This window comes from Sciurus vulgaris, assembly GCF_902686455.1.
Source record: "Sciurus vulgaris genome assembly, chromosome: 10".
Lineage (NCBI taxonomy): Eukaryota > Metazoa > Chordata > Mammalia > Rodentia > Sciuridae > Sciurus > Sciurus vulgaris.
This window is the reverse complement of record NC_136470.1, coordinates 114,982,739-115,007,058: the sequence shown is the minus strand read 5'-3', so window position 1 is coordinate 115,007,058 and position 24,320 is coordinate 114,982,739. Positions and strand designations below refer to the sequence as shown.

General features: G+C 44.7%; 1 protein-coding gene and 1 long non-coding RNA gene across 4 annotated transcripts in view; one reads left to right on the top strand and one right to left on the bottom strand.

The window, feature by feature from the left end:
* Positions 1-4,314, top strand: part of LOC306670747 — a 52,900-nt gene extending 48,586 nt beyond the window's left edge. The window contains exon 3 of the long non-coding RNA XR_013766487.1: positions 4,186-4,314. This is a non-coding gene — a long non-coding RNA (uncharacterized lncRNA). The remainder of the gene's footprint in view (positions 1-4,185) is intronic.
* BSN (bassoon presynaptic cytomatrix protein) overlaps positions 1-15,119 on the bottom strand; it is a 98,252-nt gene extending 83,133 nt beyond the window's left edge. For all 3 annotated transcript variants that reach the window (XM_079155421.1, XM_079155423.1, XM_079155422.1), the window contains exon 1: positions 14,838-15,119. In XM_079155421.1, the coding sequence (XP_079011547.1) occupies positions 14,838-15,037 (200 nt within the window). In that variant the 5' untranslated portion in view covers positions 15,038-15,119. The remainder of the gene's footprint in view (positions 1-14,837) is intronic.
* Positions 15,120-24,320: the final 9,201 nt, after the last annotated feature.

The window sequence follows — 24,320 nt, the reverse complement described above, 5'->3', positions numbered from 1 at the left end:
AAAATCAGCTCATTGTGCAACCCCTGATTAAATAATGGGTCTAGCTAAAGACCATCAGTGAATGCTAAAATCACCAGGCAAAAGTTGATAGGAACTTTATAATGGATAAGATCACTAATAACAACTGATTGATCTTTTCGTCACTGAAACAGAAGAAGTAGACATTCCTGGGATGCAATAAAAAGCACATGATACTGCCAATAAAATATTCTTGCCAGAAAAGATTGAACCAGAATCTATTCTGACTGAGATTTCATTACTACTTTATAGGAAATATGGGGAGACTAGAAACAAAACAAAATCAGAAGGAAGTGCTCAGCCAAAACCCAAATGGAAGACAGTTTTAGGACAAATGTCCTTATTTCTTTACCAAATAAATGACATTTTTTAAAAAGTAGCAAGGAAGGGGACTGTTAAGAGTAAGAGAATTAGAGACACATCAACCAAATGCAATGTGTGAACCTTGTTTGGATCCTGATTTGAACAACTTGTTCTAAAAAATCCTTTTTGAGACAAAAGGGAAATTGAACATGGACCAGGTATTGGGTTATATTAAGAAATTACAGGGCTGGGATTGTGGCTCAGTGGTAGAGTGCTTGCCTAGCATGTGTGAGGCACTGGGTTCAATTCTCAGCACCACATATAAGTAAGTAAATAAAAAATAAAGGTCCATCAACAACTAACAAAAATATTTAAAAAAAAAGATCTAAAAAAAGAAATTACAGTAAACTCTGTTGGTTATGATAATATCACTGAATGAAACTGAAAACATCTTTTAACTATTAGAGGTACATCCTAAAGTATTTATGAATGAAACAATATATTTAGAGTTTGAATGAAAATATTCCAGCCAAAGAAAGGTTGATGGAATATAGATGAAACAAGTTTGCAAAACACTGATCATTGTTGAGGTTTGGTGATGGGTTCACAGAAGGGAGTTCATCATAACATCCTTTCTCCTTCTATTTGTGTTTGAAATTTTTGATTGAAGAGCACCTTCTGCTCCTGGGAACAACTAGTCCTTGGAGTCATAAGGTTTGTGTGCCCTAAAGAGAGACCATCATGACATGGTCCATCAGGAAACGACAGACCTGCACAGGGGTTTCCTCTGCCATGCACAGGGGGCATCAAGGTAAGGGTACAAGGGGTTGTTGTCTCTCCAATCCAGCCTTGGCTCCTTAGCCGATATAACTCCAAACCTGAGTTGATAAGACCCTGGCCTTAAGACTCCAATACTGACCACTCAAGTTCAAATGCAGGGGTTCAGAAAGTGGACTCATAGGGCCTAGGAAGGGAAGAAGGTCTTACAGTATGATTCCTAAAACAAGCATACTGCCTTAGTTTTTATCCCCAGTTTATGGAACATAGGCTCCAAATAATCTCACTAGGTTACAAAGGATATCCAAGTACAACCACAGAAGATATAGTAAGACCCATGCAGGCCCCCACAGATTTACACTTGGGCTGCAAATGTCCAGGATGCAAGGCATTCAGCATTCATGTAGAAGTGCTTACGTGGAAGAAGCTGCCATAGATCTCTCAGAGAAGCATACAAAGATCTTCTCATGCTGTGTAAGTAAATGCCCCTCATGCTTTACACTAGGTCATTCATAGCCCATGTGAAATGCTGAGCTTGGGACCCTGTTCTCTAAGACTCCCTGTTCTCAAGGTAATATCAGCCTTGGGCAGGGCATGCAATGTGGACAAGGGTCCCAGAGTCCCATCCCATCATAGCCACAGGAATTGGAGATGTCAATCCAGAGAAGACTGGGTTTGAGGAAGTAATTGCATAAAAGCCCTCAGCCTTGGCACACAGTAGGCATGATAAGCACCTGCAAAACCTGTAAGCAGACAAGTTAGTGGTGACAAAGGACAGGACCAGGATCAGCAGATAGGAGACATAAGGAAACACAGTTTAGATAATCAGTAAATAAGAACTTCCCAACAGTGGAATCATTCCTTTGGGCAGAACCAAATGTTGCTGACTACTGGATGTGCACACCAAGGCAGAACTCCAGCATGGGGAAAGTATAAGAACAGATAGTGTGGCATCCTTTAAGGGTTGGATTGGATGCACAAAATAAAAGAAGAATAAAGCAAACTCATCACTTGCTAAAGCCAAATCATGCTCCTGAAGGAAGTACACACACACACTGAACCTTGACTTTGTAGGAGACAGGGGCCTGAGCCCACAGAATCCACAGAGTGGCAGAAACCACACAGTACTATCTCTTCCCTCTATCAGTGAAAAAGTGCCAACTGCCCAACTGAAAAGGGCAGAATTAAAAAGTCTCTTTCAGGCTAACCCTTTCCATGCTGTACCCTCCCCCACCACAAAACTAGCAAACTTCAGGACCCCTGGAAATCATGGGCTCACTGCTTGCTGCTGCAGCATCTGCAGGATCTGGGTGGAACAACACTCAGAAGATAAGCAGCAGAGCACCACCAGAAACAGGAAGACTGCAGCAGGTCTGAAGTCCTGGTTTGGAGCCTTGTTGGATGTCCAACCAAACCTGCACAAGGAGGTCAACAGTTTTTTAAGAGTCCTTGCCTATCAGAATGAACCCAGAGGCAGGGTGTTGCCAGCCCTGCTCCTTTCTCCAGGCTTGATTTTGAGGTCATCTTATCCATTCTAAGAAATCTCTGGTCACAATGGATAAGAAGTATTCTTCATTTACAGCTGCTTCAGACTTACCCAAAGGGTACATGTTGTAATTTTGACTTGTGAGGTTGACCTTGTTTTCTATATTCCAAGAGGCTAAAAAACAGTAGAAAACATAGTCTTTCTTTTTTGCTGTCATAGAAATTAGACACCAAAGGTGAAAGGGACTTTGGAGATTAAATTTCTCATTTTAGAAATAGAAAAAAAAAAAAAAAAAAAACCTGAAGACTTAGGGGCTAGGGACCTGGTTTAGTGGCAAAGTTCTTGCCTAGCATGTGCAATGCCCTGAGCTCAATCCCCAGTACCCCACCACACACACACACACACACACACACACACACACACACACCCCAAACTGAAGACCTACCCAACAGCAGTTTGATTAAAACCTGAATTTCTGACCACTGTTCTACAGTTCCTATTCCAACCTTTGTCCAAATGTCCTACTTCCTGATCCTTTTCCCATCCTCACATCCCTACTCAACCTCTTGCTAAATTTTCCATCTTCTCAGAGCAGGAGGTGGGAAGTGACAACAGTTCTCCAGCTATGCTCAATGCATGGCATTTTGGTTTGCTAAAGTCTGCTAGTTGGCTGTTCTTCTAAATCTCTCATCTTAGGCCTTTGGAGTTCCCAACAGAATAAGTTAATGTTGTGAATGTGTTTCGCAAGCTGTAAAGCACTACACAAATATATGTTCTACTATTTTAGGATTTGAAATAATACAAAGTCTTTAAATCATGCTCCCATACATCATACCTCTGTGATACAAAGAGAAGACAGGAACAAATCCTAACTGAAGGAAAAGGAAGTTGACTGTAAAGATCTGGACAAGTGCTTCTTTCTTTCCCCCAGACCATGAGACCCACGGGGGCAGAGCCCATTTTGTGCTCCTTCCTTTGTTTCTCATTTTACACAGGGACAGCTCAGCAAAGAGCTGAATACATGGATACATGTTTCCTGAATACATGGATAAATTTCCACTTAAAAATCCTACTTCTAAATAGAATATAAGTAGAAATCTGCACAACCTCTCTCATACAAAAAGTACAGGAGAGGAAGGTGCAAAGATGTGGTCAAAGGATTCAGTAAGATGATAGGAATAAATTTAAGAGATATACTGTACAATATGTTGACTACATTTAATAACAATGTACTATTTTCTTAAAAATCACTGAGTGTAGATTTCAACTACACTTTTGTTGTTTTCACCACAAAAAGATAACTATGTAAAGTAATGAATATGTTAGTTAGCTTGATTTTGCAATTCCAAAATTATACATATACTTTAAATATCATGGTATATGCAATAAACATATACAATTTTAAAAAATATTTTTTAGTTGTAGATGGACACAATACTTTTATTTTATTTATTTATTTTTATGTGGTGCTGAGGATTGAAACCAGTGCCTCACACATGCTAAGCAAGTGCTCTACCACTGAGCTACAATGCCAGCTCCAATATATACAATTTTTTATTTGTCAAATTTATTTATTTATTTGTTTGTTTTGTGGTACCAAGAATGGAACCCAGGAGGGATCCAAGATGGCGGACCAGAGGGAGGCTGCGTTCCTTGTCGCTCCGTAACTCCGGTTTCAAGCAGAGGATATCTGTTTCTTGGTGAGGCAGTTTTTGCTGCTTATTGATTCCCTGGTGTTTACCCCATTTGTTGCTGTGATGACCTGCAATCTGCCAGCATATCAATGCTTTTTTTGAGTGCACATTGCTCACTATCAGGCACCTATCATCCGCCATTTGCCTGCCTCTGGCCGGTCCATCACCTGCCTTTTATCTATCCATCACCCAATGCACAAGGTTCACCTCCCGATCGTCCAACAACAGTCAGCAAACTGATCGCCAACCGCCAGTGGAGCACCAGCTGCCTGCTGTTGTCTGGAAGTTCTCTGTCACCGTACCTGCAGGTTTGATTACACGTGGCTGCCGCCATTTTGAGACAACAGCCAGGCCCTGTAGGACCCCTGGCCAGGCTGACTGAGCCCCGTCTCCAGGATCCCTCAGCCCGACCGATCACCCTGCCCCTGGGGCCCTCACATTGACTGACTACTCCCTGCCACCAGGACCTCCAGACCAACTGACTGCTCCCTGTCTCCGGGACCCCAGACCGACTGATTGCACCCGGCCTCCAGGATCCCACAACCACACAAAACACACCTCTAGGACCTCCAGGACCCCTGCCTGACCAACTGCATCCTGCCCCCAGGACCTCCAGCTGATCACGTCCACACCCTGAGCTGCAGCTCCCCATTTGCCAACACATTTCAAAGCCAGAACGGCCATCTTGGATAATCCTGGAAGCCGTAGCTCCAATCTTTAGGTGGGGCAAATCCCATCCTGAGACGCTTGCTGGAGACTTGAAGCTCATTGTCAGGATCCAAAAAACTCCTCCAGAAAACTTCTAGACCTCATCAATGAATTCAGCAAAATAGCAGGCTATAAAATCAACATGCATAAATCTAAAGCATTTTTATATGCAAGCGACAAAACAGCTAAAAGGGAAATGAAGAAAACAACTCCATTTGCAATAGCCTCAAAAAAAATAAAATACTTGGGCATCAATCTAACCAAAGAGGTAAAAGATCTCTACAATGAAAACTACAAAACAGTAAAGAAAGAAATTGAGGAAGACCTTAGAAGATGGAAAGATCTCCCATGTTCTTGGATAGGCAGAATTAATATTGTCAAAATGGCCATACTACCAAAAGTGCTATACAGATTCAATGCAATTCCAATTAAAATCCCAATGATGTATCTTACAGAAATAGAGCAAGCAATAATGAAACTCATCTGGAAGAATAAGAAACCCAGAATAGCTAAAACAATACTTAGCAGGATGAATGAAGCAGGGGGTATCACAATACCAGAACTTCAACTATACTACAAAGCAATAGTAACAAAAACAGCATGGTATTGGCACCAAAATAGACAGGTAGATCAATGGTACAGAATAGAGGACACAGACACAAACCCAAATAAATACAATTTTCTAATACTAGACAAAGGTGCCAAAAATATGCAATGGATAAAAGACAGCCTCTTCAACAAATGGTGCTGGGAAACTGGAAATCCATGTGCAACAGAATGAAACTAAACCCCTATCTCTCACCCTGCACAAAACTCAACTCACAATGGATCAAGGACCTTGAAATCAGACCAGAGACCTTGCATCTTATAGAAGAAAAAGTAGGTCCAAATCTTCACCTTGTTGGCTTAGGATCAGACTTCCTTAACAGGACTCCCATAGCACAAGAAATAAAAGCAAGAATCAACAACTGGGATAGATTTAAACTAAATAGCTTTCTCTCAGCAAAGGAAACTATCAGCAATGCGAAGAGAGAGCCTACAGAGTGGGAGAATATCTTTGCCACTCATACTTCAGATAGAGCACTAATTTCCAGAATATATAAAGAACTCAAAAAACTCTACATGAAGAATACAAATAACCCAATCAACAAATGGGCTAAGGATATGAACAGACGCTTCACAGAAGAAGATCTACAAGCAATTAACAAACATGAAAAAATGTTCACCATCTTTAGTAATAAGAGAAATGCAAATCAAAACTACACTAAGATTCCATCTCATCACAATTAGAATGGTGATTATCAAGAATACAAGCAACAATAGGTATTGGAGAGGATGTGGGGGAAGAGATACACTCATACATTGCTGGTGGGGCTGCAAATTAGTGCAGCCACTCTGGAAAGCAGTGTGGAGATTCCTTAGAAAACTTGGAATGGAAACACCATTTGACCCAGCTATCCCACTCCTCGGCCTATACCCAAAGGACTTAAAATCAGCATACTACAGAGATACAGCCACATCAATGTTCATAGCTGCTCAATTCACAATAGCCAGATAGTGGAACCAACCTAGGTGTCCTTCAATTGATGAATGGATAAAGAAACTGTGGAATATTACTCAGCTATAAAGAATAATAAAATTATGGCATTTGCAGGCAAATGGATGAAATTGGAGAATATCATGCTAAGTAAGATAAGCCAATCTCAAAAATCCAAAAGACGAATGATCTCACTGATAAGAGGATGATGACACGTAATAGGGGGTGGGAGGGGGCAAGAATGGAGGAAGGAGCGACTGTATAGAGGGAAAAGAGGGGTGGAGGGGAAGGAAAAAATAACAGAATGAATTAAACATCATTACCCTATGTAAATGTACAACTATGCAAATGGTATGCTGTTACTCCATGTACAAACAGAAACAACATGTATCCCATTTGTTTACAATAAAAATAAATTAAAATTAAAAAAAAATAAATATTATATAATGTTAAAAAAAAAAAAAAAAGAATGGAACCCAGGGGTACTCTACCATAGAGCTATATCCCTGCCTTTTTTATTTTTTATTTTGAGACAGGGTCTTGCTAAGTTGCTGAGGCTGACCTCAAACCTACAATTCTCCTTACCTCAGTCTCCCAAGTTGCTGGGATTATAAGTGTGCACCACCACACTTAGCTTTGTCAATTTTAAAAATTAATTTATTAAACAAAATTTTAGGTCAGTCACAGTAACACAGACAAGTAATCCCAGCAGCTCAGGAGGCTGAAGCAGGAGGATCCCAAGTTCAAAGCCAGCCTCAGCAACTTAGCAAGGCCCTAAGCAACTTAGTGAGACCCTGTCTCAAAATAACAGGACTGGGGATGTGGCTCAGTGGTTCAATTCCTGGTATAAAAAAAAAAAAAAATTTAAGTGCAGGTAATAAGAGTAATAGGAATGTAATGGTATGACTTTTGGGAAATTTCCTTACCTTCCCTTTCTTAAAAAGCACCTAAATCACCCCAACACCATAATTGTTCTTCCAGCATCCTTGAATAGTTCAGCTCTCCCCCTGAGCCAGAGCTATGGCTCCTCTGAAGACAGGAGGCAGTCTCAGGAGGACCAGGTGAGGTGATCCCTGCATGAGCTTCTGGTCAATGTGGTAGGGCTCTTTGATCTCCTCAACCCTTTGGAACCAAGTCATAGAAGCCAACTTGTCTACTTACCCTCAGGGAAAATCTCTTCTTCACCTTTGGGCCTGAAACAGCCCTGCCTACTTTAGAAGCAGCAAGGCTGCTTCAGGCGGTTCTGGATTTAAACTCAGGAGACCTATAGGTTTCCAATGTGCCTCTATGTGACCTTATTAGAAAGAAATGGTGGTATCAAATAAGAGGGTCTGTACTAAAGGAGAGCTCTCTTCAGAATCTTAGGTGCCCATAGAGCAAAAAATTGGAAACAGAGATCAGAGCAGCCCTTCAAACAGCCTGGGGCCCAGGGCACAGCACAGATGAATCAGGGAACATGCTCACCAGCCCTACCCCACAGGCTCAGTTGACCAGAACCTAAGTATAAGGCAAATGGGCAAAGAGATTGCCAGGGGCCAACAGACACCCCACCCACCAGAAGTCCAATCTGAACGGCACAAAACATAGAAGGTAGGACACCAGAATTTCATTTCTGCTACCACAGGGAGGGGTCCATAGACCAGGGTCCCAAATCATTCTTCAAATATGGCCAACATCCATCACTATATTGGTTGACATAGATGGCAAAGGGCCTTGCAGGAAAGGAGCTTGGGTGAATCCTATTAAATTAACAGTATTACCAGCATGACATGCCCCCGCACCAAGTGAAGCAGGAGCAGGGCAGGAATCCACTGCTATGTTGCCTACCACGTGGTAGTTTACCAGGAAGGTCTTACATCCTAAAATGACACTTAGCCCTTGCTGCAGGGATGCAGGTCTCAGTCACCATTTTACCATTTAAAGAGTTAGTTATCAGGAAAGAAGAACAAGTAAGGCCAGGACAGATGGGGCTTGCAGGAACTACAAAGCCTGGCAAGTAGAGTGAGAAATAAAACATCCACCTGAATGTCTATGATGAAACAGTAGTTAATGGCAGTTTTACCCGTCTACCTCCACAGTTAGCCCCAACTTAACAGCACACAGCCCATAGTATCCAAGAACAGATTCCCCTCAAGTAGCCCACATACACCAGAGTCTGGCCCTTCTCAACCCTCACTTACAAGAGGAAAGGGTCCCATTCAGAAATACAAGACAGATGAGAAGGGGAAGAAAAGTACCCCAATATGATCGCCTAACAGATTCCTATGTACATATACAGGGAGGGATGACATGTCCCAGGAACTCCTAAAATCTTTGCCTTAGAACTGGCTGGGCATGGTGGCACACACCTGTAATCCCAGCTGCTCAGGAGGCTGAGGCAGGAGGATCACAAGTTCAAACTAGCCTCAGAGACCCTGAGCAACTTAGTGAGACACTGTCTTAAAATAAAAATAAAAAGGTCTGGGGAGATGACTCAATGGTTAAATGTCCTGGGTTCAATCCCTAGTATTAACAACAACAACAAAACTCAAACTAATTTTGCAGGAAGCCACCCATGACTTGTATGAGAACCAATAGCTGGGCCATTAACCAGGAAAATCTGGTCTTAGGAACTCTCAATTATTAATAACTGATCAAGACTGCCTGAATCAAGTGGTTATCCTGCATTAGTTCACCTCTGAAGTTCAAATACAAGCATGGATGTGGGAGTGACCCACTAGAGCCAAATGGCTTGCTTACCTTCACCCTCCATCCTGTTTTTCCTGGAAGAAGCTCCTACCCATCCCTTTTGATCTGTACCAATATAAATAAGCAAGCACGGGCTCCTTCCTTTGTTAGAGCCAGACCCTTCTAGATGGCTCAATCAGTCATGCCCCTGCTCTTAAGATAATTCTATTTTCTGTCATTATTTCTGATAAATAAATTTCATAGCTTTTATTTTGCAGCCAGCCCGTCCCTCTTACAGGAATCCTTTCCCTTGCCCATGCAGGACGTGTGGTAAGAAACTCAGAGGAAGAATTTTAGGGAAAAAAAACAGAAACATTATCCACTGCTTTGTTCTTTGGCTCACAAATTAGTTCAAAGCCTGACTCTACTTTTAATAATCACCTAGTTTCTCCATGTCTAAAGTCCCCAACAAACACTTAAAACACTTCCTTTAAAAACTAGAATTTCTTGACTAAAAGAATAAAATATGGGGGCTGGGGATATAGCTCAGTTGGTAGAGTGCTTGCCTCAAAAGCACAAGGCCCTGGGTTCAATCCCCAGCACCACCAAAAAAAAAAAGAAAAAAAAGAGTAAAATTTGGGCTCAGATGGTATAGCTCAGTGGTGGAACATTTGCCTAGCATGTGTGAGACCCTGTACCCAATCCTGGGCACCACAAAAATGATAATAATAACAATAATAATGATGATGTGACTCTAATAGCTTCTAATTCCTAGTTTTCAGAAAAAAATATGGACAGAGGAATGTCCTAAATGACATCACAGGGATGCAATCAGCATAGTCCAGATTAAGAGAAACTACAGGACAAATAGTTGTCCTGTAGGGTTTTTTTTTACTTTCTCTCTCTCTCTCTCTTTTTTTTTTTTTTTTTTTTAACTAAGAATTGAACCCAAGGGTGCTTTATCACTGAGTTACATCCCCAGCCCTTTTTAATTTTTTTCTTAAATTATGAGACAGGGTTTCACTAAGTTGTTCAATCTGCAATCTCCTGTCTCAGTCTCCTGAGTTTCTGGTATTACAGACATGCATCACCATACCCAGCTTGACATAGTTCTCTAAGACATAAATTTCAAGAGGAAAAAAAGGAGAGGGAGTCTATAGGTTTAAATAAACTGGAGAGATGTATCAGACAAATGTATTATGATTCAAACAAACTCACTGTAAAAATAAATTCAGAAGACACAGAAAAATAGAACAATGACTCAATATTTGCTGAGAGTAAGAAGGGATTATTGGCCTGGGATGTAGCTCAGAGGCACAGCACTTGCCTAGCATGTATGAGGCCCTATGTTCCATTCCAAGCACCATGAAAAAAGAAGAAATTCATAACTATTTAAATGTAATTATGATATTGTGGTTATCTGATATTGTGTCCTTATTTCTTGGAAATACTGATGGTGAAATGTTGGGATATCTGGAATTTGCTTCTGTGGGAAGTAGGGGGTAAGGGAGATAGATAAAACTTGATTGGCCTTGAGTTGATGATAGCTGTGGCTAAGCAATGGAAACACAGGAGTTTATTAGACTATTCTTAAAATTTTCTATAGTAAATATATAGAGATATAGATATATATACATATGGATATGTATACATACACATATACATATACACACATATATGTATCTCCTCTTCCCTCCTAATCTCTCCATTATAAATTCTTTTTAATCAACAGCATCTATCAGTCCTACTAATGCTGAGACCACTATATTACCAAAGGTATCTCTTCTACCCTGGCAAGAAATGCAAAAGTGGCTGGGTAAGCTAGAACATGCCTATAATCCCAGCTACTCAGGAGGTTGAGGCAAGACAATCACAAGTTTGAGACCAGCTTGGGTAACTTAGTGAGACCTGGTCTCAAAATAAAATTTTAAATAGAGCTGGGGATGTATCTCAATGGTGGCGTGCCTGTTTTGCATGCATAAGGCCCTGGGTTCAATCCCTACTACTGAGAAGTGTAGAGGAGGGAAGAGGGAGAAAAAAAATGCAAAAGTGGCTGGCCCCTTGGGCTAAAACTTTAACATCATGACCACGCAGATGTGAAATCACTTTAGTGTACATTTCATGACATGCCCTCCCTGAAAACGCAGCCACTGTGGTCAAACAAGGTCACTAAATGATAAAGAATTATTATTTACAAACCCTGAAATAATGTCCTTTCATTTTATCTTTACAAATTTATCCCAGATTTTTCTACAGCCTGATAGTTAGCTGATATAGCAAGTACCAGACCAAAGATACTATGTCTGATAAATCCATTTTGAGCAAGGAAATTTTGGTGTGGATCTCAGATCAGCCTTGCCCACCTTCCAGATTCTCTGTGCCCAGCTGACTTTAGCTCAAGATGTCTCCGTGGCATATGGTCTAGAACTGAGTTGATCACGAATTTTGATGGCAATGAGGGAAAGATAGCTCCACCTGGCTTTGCCCCAACTCTTTCCCAGCCTCCTGCACTAAGTCTTGTGTTATATTCATTATTCTTGCCAGTGTAGATCACACTTCTCATTTAATTCCTCTCCATTTCTACCTCTGCTAACCCCATCATTTTTCCAGGAAGCCTTGGGTCTCCCCCTCTCCTGAAGCCTAGCTCTGCCTCTCCACTTTTCTCACTTGACAATCCTTCTGTAAGAACTGTGAATTTGACCTTTCTCAGACACTAAGGTGCCCCATCTCTCTTAAAGTTCTTCTATGATTCGGTTCTTCAAGGGCTATGTGACCAATAGACTCTGAGTGCTAGAGGATAGAGAAGTATCATATACCCTTCCATAACCTCTATGAAGTTAAGCCTAATGTTGGACCTTGATATCTGGTAAACATTCCTTACCTGATTGACTGAAATGTCAGAACATATTTGACAGACTACCACTGGTCTATATGGCTCTTCTGTGCAATTTTTAAAAAGACACTTTCTTGGGTACAGACAAGGTTCTATCCTGATCTGATTGCGTGTCATGGTTGTATGTATAGGTAAAATATAATCAACCCCACCATACATTAGGCCCATTTCCATAAAAAATGAAGAAATGAATGAATGAATGAATGAATGAATGAATGAATGAAAGAAAGATGCCACTTCCTCTAACAGGATGTAGCCCATACCAAGGCACACAGCTTGGAGCATGAAACCTGGGACAGAGTTCAGCCTTCTCCTAATCTGGCATTCCTTGAGAAAGGCAGTTGATATAACTGTATGTATTGACCCTGAGACCAGAAACAAAAAGTTCTTCCTTCAGACACCCAGTGGCCAAAGTTCCCTTCATCCAAATGGGCTAAGAGGCAATACTATGGTTGTGGTGGCATCGCTACTCATGGGATTCAAGTTAAGCTCTTCGGTGGCAAATGCTGGGGCCGCCCCCTCACACAGTCAAGTCATCTCAGTATGAGGATGAAAAGACTAATTCAGCCTGGGATGACAAGATGTAATATGGCAGTAAGAAAGAACCAGGATTCAGGTCCCTCAGAACCTCAGTTTTGTTCCCTTCTGGGGTTAGAAAAATGATTACTCCTTTACCTGACCCCCTACCTACCTCCTTAAGCTTTCTGCCTGCTCCAAAATCTACAGTGTTGCTAGAAACAAATATGTTTTTGCTCAAATATGCCAATGCTCTTTCCTGAACGTCCAGAGGCACATGCCACAGGGCTTTTCCCTCCATCAATGTTCAGCAGCATCTCAGAAAAGAATATGCTAAATTTGGTATCAGGTACCTGAGATGCTCTGATGAGAGGAAGTAGAAGCCATTCCAATACTGAGAGAAAGACCATGCAGCTGTCTGCTCAGCTGAGGTGCTGGGATGAGCCAAATATCAACTGGAAAAGTAAATTCCACCTCCTAAGGGCCCCCGGTCCAGTTTTGATGACAAAGAGCTAGTTTACCTCCTAAGTCTGATAGTCATGGGACAGTCCCACGTGTGAGCCTTGCCCACAGTTAGGTGAGAAATTGTGTGACTGCTAAATCTAGCAGGATTCCATAGTTTCCGCAGCAATTTATGATTTGCCCTGAAGCAGGATGCATAGATGGAGTAGAAACAAAACACTGAAAAGAAATATGAGCAGTATACATCAGGCTCCTTCTTCTCCCTTTAAGCTTGCCCAAATCTTTCCAAAATTTCATGTTTGGCTCTGAAACATCTGATAAATTACAAGCAGAGTATCCTGTTTGGTTTCCAAAAGAGAAATGGGAAATTCCCCACACAGAGAGCTCCCAGTAACAAAGTGTTTTTCCATTCAGCTGTAGAAGCTTTTCCTTGGAGGGAGAGCACTAAAGCTTGGGCGAGTTTCCCTCAAGCTAAAACCCAAACAGTAACTCAACGCGCAGCAAGATGACAGTGTTTGCAGTGCTAAGAGCCATATGCTACCCAGCTGCATTACTCTAATAGCTAATGTAAAATGGACAAATTTTACCTCTAAAAAGAATGCTCACAGGCTGGCTTGATTTGCGACAGGTTTTAGGCTACTAAAACCTTCAATCACTGTTAGTTATCTAAGAACATAAAACATAAGGAAATAAACACATAAGTGACACAGTTGGGCAGCTGAAGAGCAAAAATTATGCTCCCTCAGAATTTATGTGCTTCCATACAGAAAAGACAAAAAAGCAATATTTATCGACAGCCACATATGGACTGAAAACCACCACCCAAGGGGGGACTGCTACTCTCCAGAACTATTTAGTATAAAATAATGCTTTCCATTTTATCCTGCATAGATCTTGGGTAGTTTTCCAGAGTTTTCAGTCTACTGACTTACATATTGATATTCCATTCCACTGCATTCACTGCAACTTGATTGTTTTGCAGATCCTGGGTTGGCAAACATTTAAAGCAAGCGGTATCACAGTATTTGATCAGATATGTTCTGTTTAAAACATTCTATGTGGGTTTCAGCTCTTCTATTGGTTTGAGGTGGTAATCTAAATCATTAGGCAGTGAAAGCATATCTGTTGCTAGAAAATTCAACAGCATTTGTTTCACCTGAAAATAATTCACTAAGCCTTGGTGAAAGCACATGACCCTGTTGGTATTGCTGGGCCTACTGGTGTCCAGTGGGCAATTTTCCTTTCCCCAAAAATGTTTACAGCCACTAAATGCCTAAGGAAAGCATAAGACCAAGTCATGGTTCAACTATTTCCATTTCTTTCTGTTCTTCGCAGTGACACTTATCTTTCCTGACAGCCACTCCCATTGTGCTCTTTCTTTGGCCCAACACAATGGACACATATGCAGACACTGGCAGACGGGGAGGACGTTTTCCATCTCACTGCTCCCTTGCTCAGAGAGACCAGGCTAAGGTTACATAAGCCCCTCATGAGCGGTTGGGCGCCAGCGTCAGGGGGGAAAGAATTTGGGGTTCGTGACGGAGTATCGGTCTGCAGGCCCCGACTGACCCTGGACTTGCCATCTTGCCTTGCCAAGGCGGAGTGACTGGAAATGAAGGGCCGCTTCCTGCGATCACCCAGCTCACGCCAATCTGGCAGGGCTCAATGTGGCTGGTCGTCAAACCTCGCTGTCCACTAGATCGTAGGATCCCAGGCCCCAGTCCCAGCCTCAGGCTGCAGCTCCCCGCCCCCCAGGGCGCCAAGAGGCGCACTCACTTGCCGGGACCCGGGCGGGGGCCCGGGCCTAAAACCGGTGGTCCTGCGGTAGCCCGCGCAGTGCCAGACGTGGGGAGCTGTCCGCCGCCGGCTGGTGCTGAAGGCGTCTTCCCTTCACCGGGGCCCGGGCCGGGGCCAGGGCCTCCAGGCGGCAGTGGACCGTCGCCAGCGCCACCCTCCAAGCTGGCCTCGTTACCCATGGTGGGCAGGCGGGCGTGCAGGGTCGGGGTCACACTACGCCCGGGCCGGCGGCTCCCGGGCGGTGCTCACACTCTAGGCGCCGCCGCCGCCGCCATCTCCCAGATCGGCTCACGCCGCCGCCTGTCTCTGCGCATGCGCGTGCCGCACAACACCCTCGCTGCACACCCCCGCCCCCATCAAATACACGCGCGCTCCCGCTAGCCCGCGAAGACTCATGTCCACGCGTCAGCCTCGGGGTCGCCGGGAAAACGCCGCCGGCGCCCGCGCATGCGCCCTCCGGGTCAGACGCAACGGGCGCGTGCTGGATCTGGGAGGGGGTCTGGCAGCAACATTACTTGAGACCGGTATGAAGGGTCACGGACCATTGGAAGCGCCGAGGGGGCGTAACGCTGTGCCTTTCTGCAGACAGTGACACTTTCTGTCCACTGAAGTTTGGAGTGGGGACTCGCCTTTAGGTGGCGTGGAGCGAGCATCGTGAGGACAGGCCTCAGAGAGAGGGGCCACCCGAGTGTGGTCTCAAAGGGTACATACGAGTTGAAAAGGCAAATGAACAAGTATGTCTGAGGCACAAGATCGTTGAAGGAAGTCGGGAGAGGGTGCTGGATTATGAGGTTCTCAAAGGCAGGGGGCAGGAAGAGGGCAAAGACCATCTAGATGTCAATGTAGGAACCATCTGAGATTTTCACTGAGGCCCCATCCCACAGAACTGGAGTGTTAGGAAGTGCCCTTGAGAAAGATGGAAGGTGTGTCAGGGCTGGCCTAAAACAAGCTGGAAGACCACCTCATCAGGCTCTGGGACAGTGACCTTGGGGATGGATGGAAGAGGAGCTGATGTTTCTCAGAAACTGAGTTGTGGCCCCTAGGGATCGTCTAAATAAGGAACTGCAGTTTTCCTCTGCATTATTCTGAGACCTCACCAATAATTTTCCACTCCTCCTTTCCCCCTTACCAGTGTTAAGGCTTCTCACACAAGCCTCAGGTATTTTCCTGAGGGAAAACATTTCCTAGAAGATCCAGACTATATTCCAAACCATTTCTGGCTTGAGTAATTTGGTCCCATTTACAAACCCATTTAATTCTCCATCCCATTTAATCACATGGGATGGCAGCAGTTCTGATCTGACCTGGAATAATCAGAGATCCAAGTGAGTACCGATGGTCAGGGACAAGAAGTACGCTGTCAGTTATGGAAGGGAGGCCCAGGGCCTTCTCCTAAGCATTCTGAGCTGCTCTTCCCAAACTCTGGAATGCAGCAGGTAAGATAAATAAGAAATTCAGAGCCCCTACTTAATGGTGTTTTCTCCTGATCTTAATATCTGCTGCCTTTCAGGCATGCTGCCTAGACTTGCTGGGACTACTGGGATAAGGAGAGCTTCTCTACCTGTTATGATAGTCCTTGCTTTGTATTTCCTCCTGTGCTAAAGGGTATTTGATTCAGCTTTATGAATGTCTGATGACTGCATATGCACATTTAGGCTCCACTGGTCCACATGCCAGCCCTTCCCCTGTGTAGATGGGGACTTTGGGTTCACTGAGCCTCCATTTCCTGGTGCAAACATTAGAATATTAGCATCCCCTCTGGTAAGGGTGGAGTGACTGATGTAGATCAAATACAAGGACAAATGCCTGGCACGCACATAACAGTTATATTATTGTCTGTCCTGTGGTGGTCTGGGATTTGGGGGTTTGGTGCCATATCTTTCACATACAAGCACTATGAACAGGTCAGCAGCCTGACCTTGTCCCAACCCAGCCTATTCTGGTTTCACTACCACCAGTCAGTATGTGTTGAGCTACTTGAAAGGGGGAAAGGATTTTTTTTTCCTTGTGGTAATGGCGATTGAACCCAGATGCACTTCACTACTGAGCCATATCTGGCCCTTTTTATTTTTTGAGACAGGGTTTCACTAAGCTGTCCAGGCTGGTCTCATACTTGCGATTCTCCTGCCTCACATCTTCTAGAGTTGCTGGGATTATAAGCATGTGCCACCATGTCCAGTTAAGATGTTATTTTTTGTTTTTGTAGAAAACACAGGAGATGTGCTTTTCCATAGATTCAAATCAACATACCCTGGTTCCTGTGGGAGTAATTAGCCCTACCCAGCCAGCAGGTCTGGGGAGTTGCCTTCCTAAGAGTGGATTTCTGACTATCAACAGACCTCCAGGGTCTTTGTTGCTTTGGTGAGAACAAAGCACAGTGAATCCAGGAGGACATGGAAGTGAGTTAGTGATGATCTTCCTCTCTCAATTCCATTTCCTCTAAGGAGCATCCCCAGGAACACACCTGCCTTATCTACTTCCACCCCTGACATTCAGTCCAGGGATTTCTACTGACCATGGGAAGGTGCTGGCCTCTGATTGTCTAGAGCTCTGATTCAGTCATTTTTATTCTCTTCCTAAAGGGCATTTCCTTCCTCTTGATCTATATTGGGCTTCTCTTCTCAACAGATCTTTGTCTGACTTTTCCTATCATCTGGGCTGGCCTTCAGCAGGACTTCAGGGACTGATAGTTGGGTTTGGTTCTCCATGTTGCTCTGAGCATTTCCCTCACCTGCACTTCTTAGGGAATCCAGCAACCACCAGGCTTAAAGTTACCCCAGAAAGAACTTTCGTTATAGCTCCTGCATCAGCATGTTTAGGCTACTGATATAATAAGTAGCAGGGAGAATGGTGAGGATGCATTCACTTTTTCCTTATGGAGGGGTTATTCATGAGCTGTCCTCATTCATTTAGAGGATTCACTAACTTCAGCAGTCTTCATAGCAGTTAAAAAACAAATCTCTCAGTTTGTGCAAACCAACTGTGGCATATCTGGGTACCATTCCTTCCTAGGTCCAGCTGCTGCCCCAGGATGGTCTTGGACAGGATGGACTTGGAGACCCTGTGAGAGTTTAGCAGGGTCTATCCGAAGATATCTTCTTTCCACTAGGAATGACATGTGACGGCAGTAATTTTGGAAAGGCCAGATAGGAGGAGACCCAATCTACACTAAGAGGGAACTTATGGTTGGCCTTGTATTACTAGCTTCTCCAGCTTGTGCTCTCAGACACTTGGAAAAGACCAGAGGGGAAATGGGATAATTAAAAATTCACCCAGGTAGGAAAAGGCCTGGTTATTTTAGTCACTAGAAGGCAAATCTTGGGGGAATAAGGAGATAGCAGGACCACAGGAGCCTTCTGGACCAAGGACAAACAAGGTGAAATGTAGAGGAAGGGGAGTAAGGAGTGAGCTCACACTCAGTCTTTCCTGTTTCTCCCACAATCCAGTTCACCCTGGGCTGATGCTTTCAGCATGGCCGCTGGTACAGGGAGATTCAGGATCCAAATATGAAGATTCCTATGGGAGTGAAAAAGAATGACAAACTTTGTGAGCAAAAATAGGAGACCAAAGATGGTTGAGAATGAGGAAGGATGGACAGTTCCAGATAACATTGTCCAAGCTTTGGACCATTCCAGAGAGGCTGGGAAAGTTGGTTCCTATCTACAGAGCTGTCTGAACTCTTTTTGCTATCATGATGCCTCAGCCTGTCATATGAGAAGCCATATGAGAAGCAACTCAGGAAATTGGCTCTCTGCCTCCACCCCTCTTTTGGGAGGGAGAAACAAAACTGAAGAGGAAGGAAGGAAGCCCAAAGAAGCAGAGAACTTTCCCTCCAGGCTGAAGTTTATTGGCACCACCCACTAACATGGGGAATCAGACAGTTCCCTAAGCAAGCCTAAGGCTGGCATGAGGCCATGAACAAGACATCTGATCTTTGCCCTTCTCAGGAGCCCACCTGGACTGGCCTGAACAACCTCACTTTGTATACTATAGTCTTAAACTGGCCATGGTTCTTGGTAGAGCAGGAAAAAGGAATAAGGCTAGAAACTATAGAATTTGCTTATTGCCTTGCCAGCATAATTCCTTTCCTGTTTCAATGTGAAAACCTTTACTCATGATAAAAATAGCGAGAAAACATCATCAGAAATGTTTATCTCCAGCCTAACCCCACCACCCATGCATTGCTCTCAATAAGGCTTAATTAGCCCATTGCTATTAGAGTTACACACGTCTGAAGGCTTGTTATGACAAGATAATGAAACTATGGTTTCTCCAAGTTGTAAGCATACAAGTCAAAACATGCTGTTTTTCTTGCCCCTCTGTACTCCCCCAGACAGGCCTTTGGGATGACTGCTGATCTCACTCATGCCAGCACACATTCAGCCTTCTTAAGCCAATGCATACCCACCTCCTACTCAGTGCCAGTCCCAGAGAAGACTGTGGAACCTGCCCTTGAGGACCTCTGTTTGCAGGAAAAGAGGCAGGCATTCGAATAATTTCTAACTATAGAAAATTCCACCTGAATCTCTATTGTGACTCCCCTCCACCCTGCACTAGGATCCCAATTCCCATGGAGTTCCCTCTGTTCCATGGATGGGAACAGGCCCAGGTGGAAATCATCCTATGTCCTCTCCTGACCAGCCATGTGTCTTACCCCAGGCAACAGAGGATAAGATTTGACAGTTCAGGGGGAGGAGCTTAGTGGCCCCTTCATCAGACTCACTTCATATATCTTTCTTTAGGAACATATTTAAAGTTTCCCTTCTTCCTGTCCCCTCTGTGGATCTCCTACTACAAATGCAAGGGCATTACTGAAAATTACCTTTACCACCAGAGATCTCAGCCCATTTGGACATAGCCCTTCTCTCCACTGAGTTCCATCTATGTCCTGATCAGAATGGATTGTAGTAGGACTTGTTTGCTCTGTCATCTTTACTGAGTGCCCAGGCAGCTCCCAGGAAATTCCATAACTCCTGCCTTCCAAGACAGTAGGACAGAATGGGGCAGGGGTTAAGACTATGATAGTGAAGCCAAACCCTGTGGCAAGTAGAAAGGTCTGCCAGGAAAATTTCAATTTAGTTAAATTTGACTGACACTTTTTGAGCCCTAGGATGAGGACAGTTCTGTGGTAGACCCCAAAGATAGAATAAGAATCAAGATAGTTGAACCTACTCATCTTCACTAAACCTATGATCTCCAAGTCTGGTCTTTGTCTACTGCTCAAACCAGACCTGAACCCACTCCCTGCAGTGGTGGTTGTGGCCACAGCATCACTAGGTCAGGCTATGCAAACTAAAGTTGCACTCTCAGCATCAGGGTTATCTGAGGAGAAGCCTCCCTGGCTCCTCCAGGTTCTGGGCTAGGTGGGAGCAGGTATCAGGTGGGTAGCAACAGCTGGGTTACCACTGCTATTTATATATTAATAACCTCTCCATCTGGGAAGTGTGGTGTGGGCATCAGCTTTCCGAAGGCAGTCTTGCTGCAAAAAGTCAACAGTGTAGACAGAATTCCTAGTAAGGCTGGGCAAAGGACATAACACATCTGCTACCAAAAGAGCAGAAAGGGACTAGGGTTGTAGCTCAGTGGTAGAGTGCTTGCCTAGCATGTGTTAAGGCACTGGGTTCAATCACCACCACCACATAAAAATAAAGTTTAGTTGTCCATCCACAACTAAAAATATTTTTAATTAAAAAAAAGAAAAAGGGGCAAGTGTTCAACTGAGCTGGCCTCTCCCTAACACCACCATCTTTGATAATGCTAATTATCTCACCCCTACTTCCCAGCTCTGCTCTGGGATCTTCTTGAGGCTCACAGAATGGGTTATGTCCCTCTTCTAGCCCTGCTTGATCCTGAGCCTCTGAGAAGGCTAGAGTTCCAAGAATGAGCTAATGTGCTGCCTGGGACCCAATACAGGGCTTAAGGGGCACAATGGTTGCTGAGTTAGAGTCCCCGGCAATGCTTCCTTAGGCTCTCATTTGTACTCTAATCACTACACTGCATTGAGTGTAGAGGAAAGCAGCGCTCCCTGCCATCACCACACCATCTGATCCTCAAACACAAAACTACATTCCTTCAGCATTCTCCATGCCCAATTCCTTACTTAGCCCAACCAGGATGGTGTTCCTCTGAAGGTGAGTTCAAATAGGCCAAGGTGGTCCTCTCCTCTAGGCATGCCCAGAGATAAGCTGTTGTCAGCCTCAAAGTCCCCCTCCCCCTTTTCTGCTGTCCTGTCCTGAGCAGGAGCCAGTCCCTTTCTACATTTTTGTCACACAGGTACTAAGTAGGGAGTGGTCTTGTATCACTATCACTGGGTCCTGTATCACTTTTTATCACCTAAAAAGGGAGTTGACCTGGTCTGAGCTCCTGACCATTTTGGCAGACTCCAAACTTGGGCTTTGTCCTCTATATCCTGATACTCTACTATCCTAATTCTATTAAGAAAGAAAAAAACAGCCCTCATCCCTGGCCTTAGAAGTCCTGGCCAGCTGCCAACTGGATGTTTCCTCCTGTTTCAGTGTGTGTCTGGAGCTGTGGAGAAAAGTTTTGTTAAACGTATTCCTGGGGCTTCAAGGTGCCCCCGATTCGAGGATGGATCCAAGGAAAGAGTCAGTCACCAGCTAGCTGCCCCATCCCCATTTGCTTATAGTGCCATGTTCTCCCCCAGGGGCACAGTATGGGAAACCCAACCGCACAGCTGGATGCACCTAGCCACCATGGAGGACTCTCCAGATCTCATAGTACCCTATTAAATTAACCCCGCCTTTAACCTTAGAAGTTTTCAGGTTAGAAGAATTAAACAAGCAGAATTCTCATGCTGGGTACCCAAAGGCATGAAGCCAGAAGGTAGGCCAAAGGTAAGGTGAGGAACTGCGAGGTAAAGGACGAATTCTCCTCAGTCCCCACCACCCACCACGGGCCCACCCGTCTCCGCCCCCGTCCCTACTTTGGTACTGGAGATGGAACCCAGGGTAGCTTTACCTCTGAGATACATCCCTAGTCCCCCCCTCCCTTCCTCCCCTCATTCCTTCTTTCCTTCTCTCTCTTTCTTTCTTTCTTATTTACTTATTTATTTATTTATGGAGACTGGGTCTTGCTAATTTGCTGATGCTGGCCTCGAACTTTCAATCCCGAGTCGCCGGGATTACAGTGGTGCGTCACTGCGCCCAGCCAAGGTCAGATTCTCATTGGTTCCCAAATACATATATCTGAAATTTCAAGGTTTGCTGTTTGGGGCCCCAGGAGATGAAGCCATCCGAAAACCAAGCCGTCTTTTCCCTGCTGGCTTCCCTTTCAGGAGAACCGCCACTGTGAGTGACACGTTCTGAACCCCAGCTACATTTGCCTTGACCGTGTGGCGGAAGTGGAGAGAAAGCGGGCCTAGGGTCAGGCTCGGCTGGGCCACAGTCCCACGAAGCCCCGCCCTTCTCAGGCTTTTACCGGGTCTCCTGCAGTCTCAACTTTTCTCGCCACGGGTTCCACCTAGCCCTCCGCAGGCTTTAGCTCCGCCCACAGGTTGGCCTCTCTCAGCTCATTTTTCGTTTTGCGGGAAGCGATGTTAACCCCACCCTCGGCTCGCCTCTCCAGTCCGCCCACCGCTAGCTGCTTAGTCCTTTAGCGCCACCTCCTGAGAACCGGCGGACACTGTACCCCCGGCTCTGGCCCAGAGCGGCTGACAGACCACTCTGCTTGGGGGAGAGCTAGTACCAAGGTTGAGAGCTGATCTATTCTGCCTCACGACCTGGTCCTGGTCACACGGAGCCCTCCACAGGGACATGGACAGACCAACTTTGCCCATCTCAGCCGAGATTTCATCAAAGTTGGGGACGATGGGGCTAATGGTGAGTGCCCCAGCGGGAAAGTCTGTGTTGTGTGCCCAGGTCTCTGGGTTTTCTTACCCCAGGCTGTCCTCTGGTGGGCCCCTCCTGCCAGGAACACCCCAAGATGGGCAGCCCGACTTTGAACTTCTTGTCTCTACATTTTCTTAGATCCCCATAGGGAACTGATACCCAGAATCCCTCAGTAGGTGTTTCAGGCAATTGTTGCTCTCCAGTATTTAAAAAAAAAAAAAAAAAAAAAAAAAAAAAAAAAAAAACCTAAAGCGTATAACAGACTTGAACCTGCCTCACACGAGCCAGAAGACTTGGGAAAGTCTACATTCTGGGCGCCTGTCACCTTGTCTCAAGACGGTGGTTGAGAGGATGAGCAAAACAGGGAAAAATTGTCACCAACTGATTTGGATTTTTAAGATACAGTAATACAAGCCGTAAGAATGAAGCTTACCACTGAAAGGTTGATACTTTAGTTGCCTTACCTGGCTTAGAGAAGCTGGGGAAGTGTGTCCAGGCTGCTGGGAATATGGGGAAGCAGGATAGAGACTGCAGTGGGTCAAGTAGTATGGAACGTCTGGAGGACCAGAGTGGTCAAGAGCTCCTAAACACAAGTTTCTCTGGGTAATAGCCTAGGCCCAGAACTGGCCCAAGGCTCTTGGCCCAAGGTGGGTAGTGCCTTTATACTAGAAGAGAATGCATTTTGTTTTACCTTTCTTGGGTCCTTTAACCCTTTTGCAGGCAGACTCAAGTGTGAGCTATTATCTCAACTCCATCCCCAAGGTCAAAGGGTATCGTAGAACCCACTGGAGACCAGCATCTCATAGATGGGTAAGCCAGGCCAGAGGGATCCCAGAAACTTGCCCTGGGCCAAAGACAAGCAGGAAGGCAGGCAGATTCCTTCCTGTCTTCTACCCGCTATCTCAAAACTACTGAGCAAACAGCCCCACCTCCACCAAGGAAAGGTTACAGGGATCTGCCAGGAGTGCTGGGGAGCAAGGGTCTGCCAGGTCAAACAGCAGATGTTCCCTATTCACCAAAGAAGGTAGGGCAGTGTAGAGTCTTTGTGGTTTTTTTTCCTGCTCTGCAGGTCTTCCTTTTCTCTGAGACCAGGTATTCCCTTACTCAATGCTAAGCAGAACTTCCTAAGATCAAGAGAGGAAGAGTCAGGTCATTTCTTGAACCCTTGCTGCTAGGCCTAGGGATTAAGGCATGTGTCCCTGGAAAACATGCTGGGGATGGTCTTCCCTGGCACTTTCAGTATATTGTACACTCAGGTCCTAGCTCCAAGTAGTTGTTTAACCTTTAACAACTCCCCACTCTAAGACAGTTCTGTCTCTAATATGGTGGGTCTTGAAGGTTGTGAACACAGAAGTCTGGGAGATTCCAGGGGGAGATGAGGAGGAGCTGATGGAGGTGAGCCAGAAGAGGCACCAGTTTTCCTGTGACCAATAGCCCTTTGGAGACAAAGCTGTTGCACCTCTGCCTCCCAAGTGCTTAGCAGCATCCCAGAACAACCTATCAGCCCCTTCCTGGGAACTGAGGCCAGATTCTTAAGAGCTGGCCACCAGAATCTACTGGCCCACAGGCAGAGTAGCCCGGTTAGAAACTATTCTCCCCTATCCACCTCAAAGCC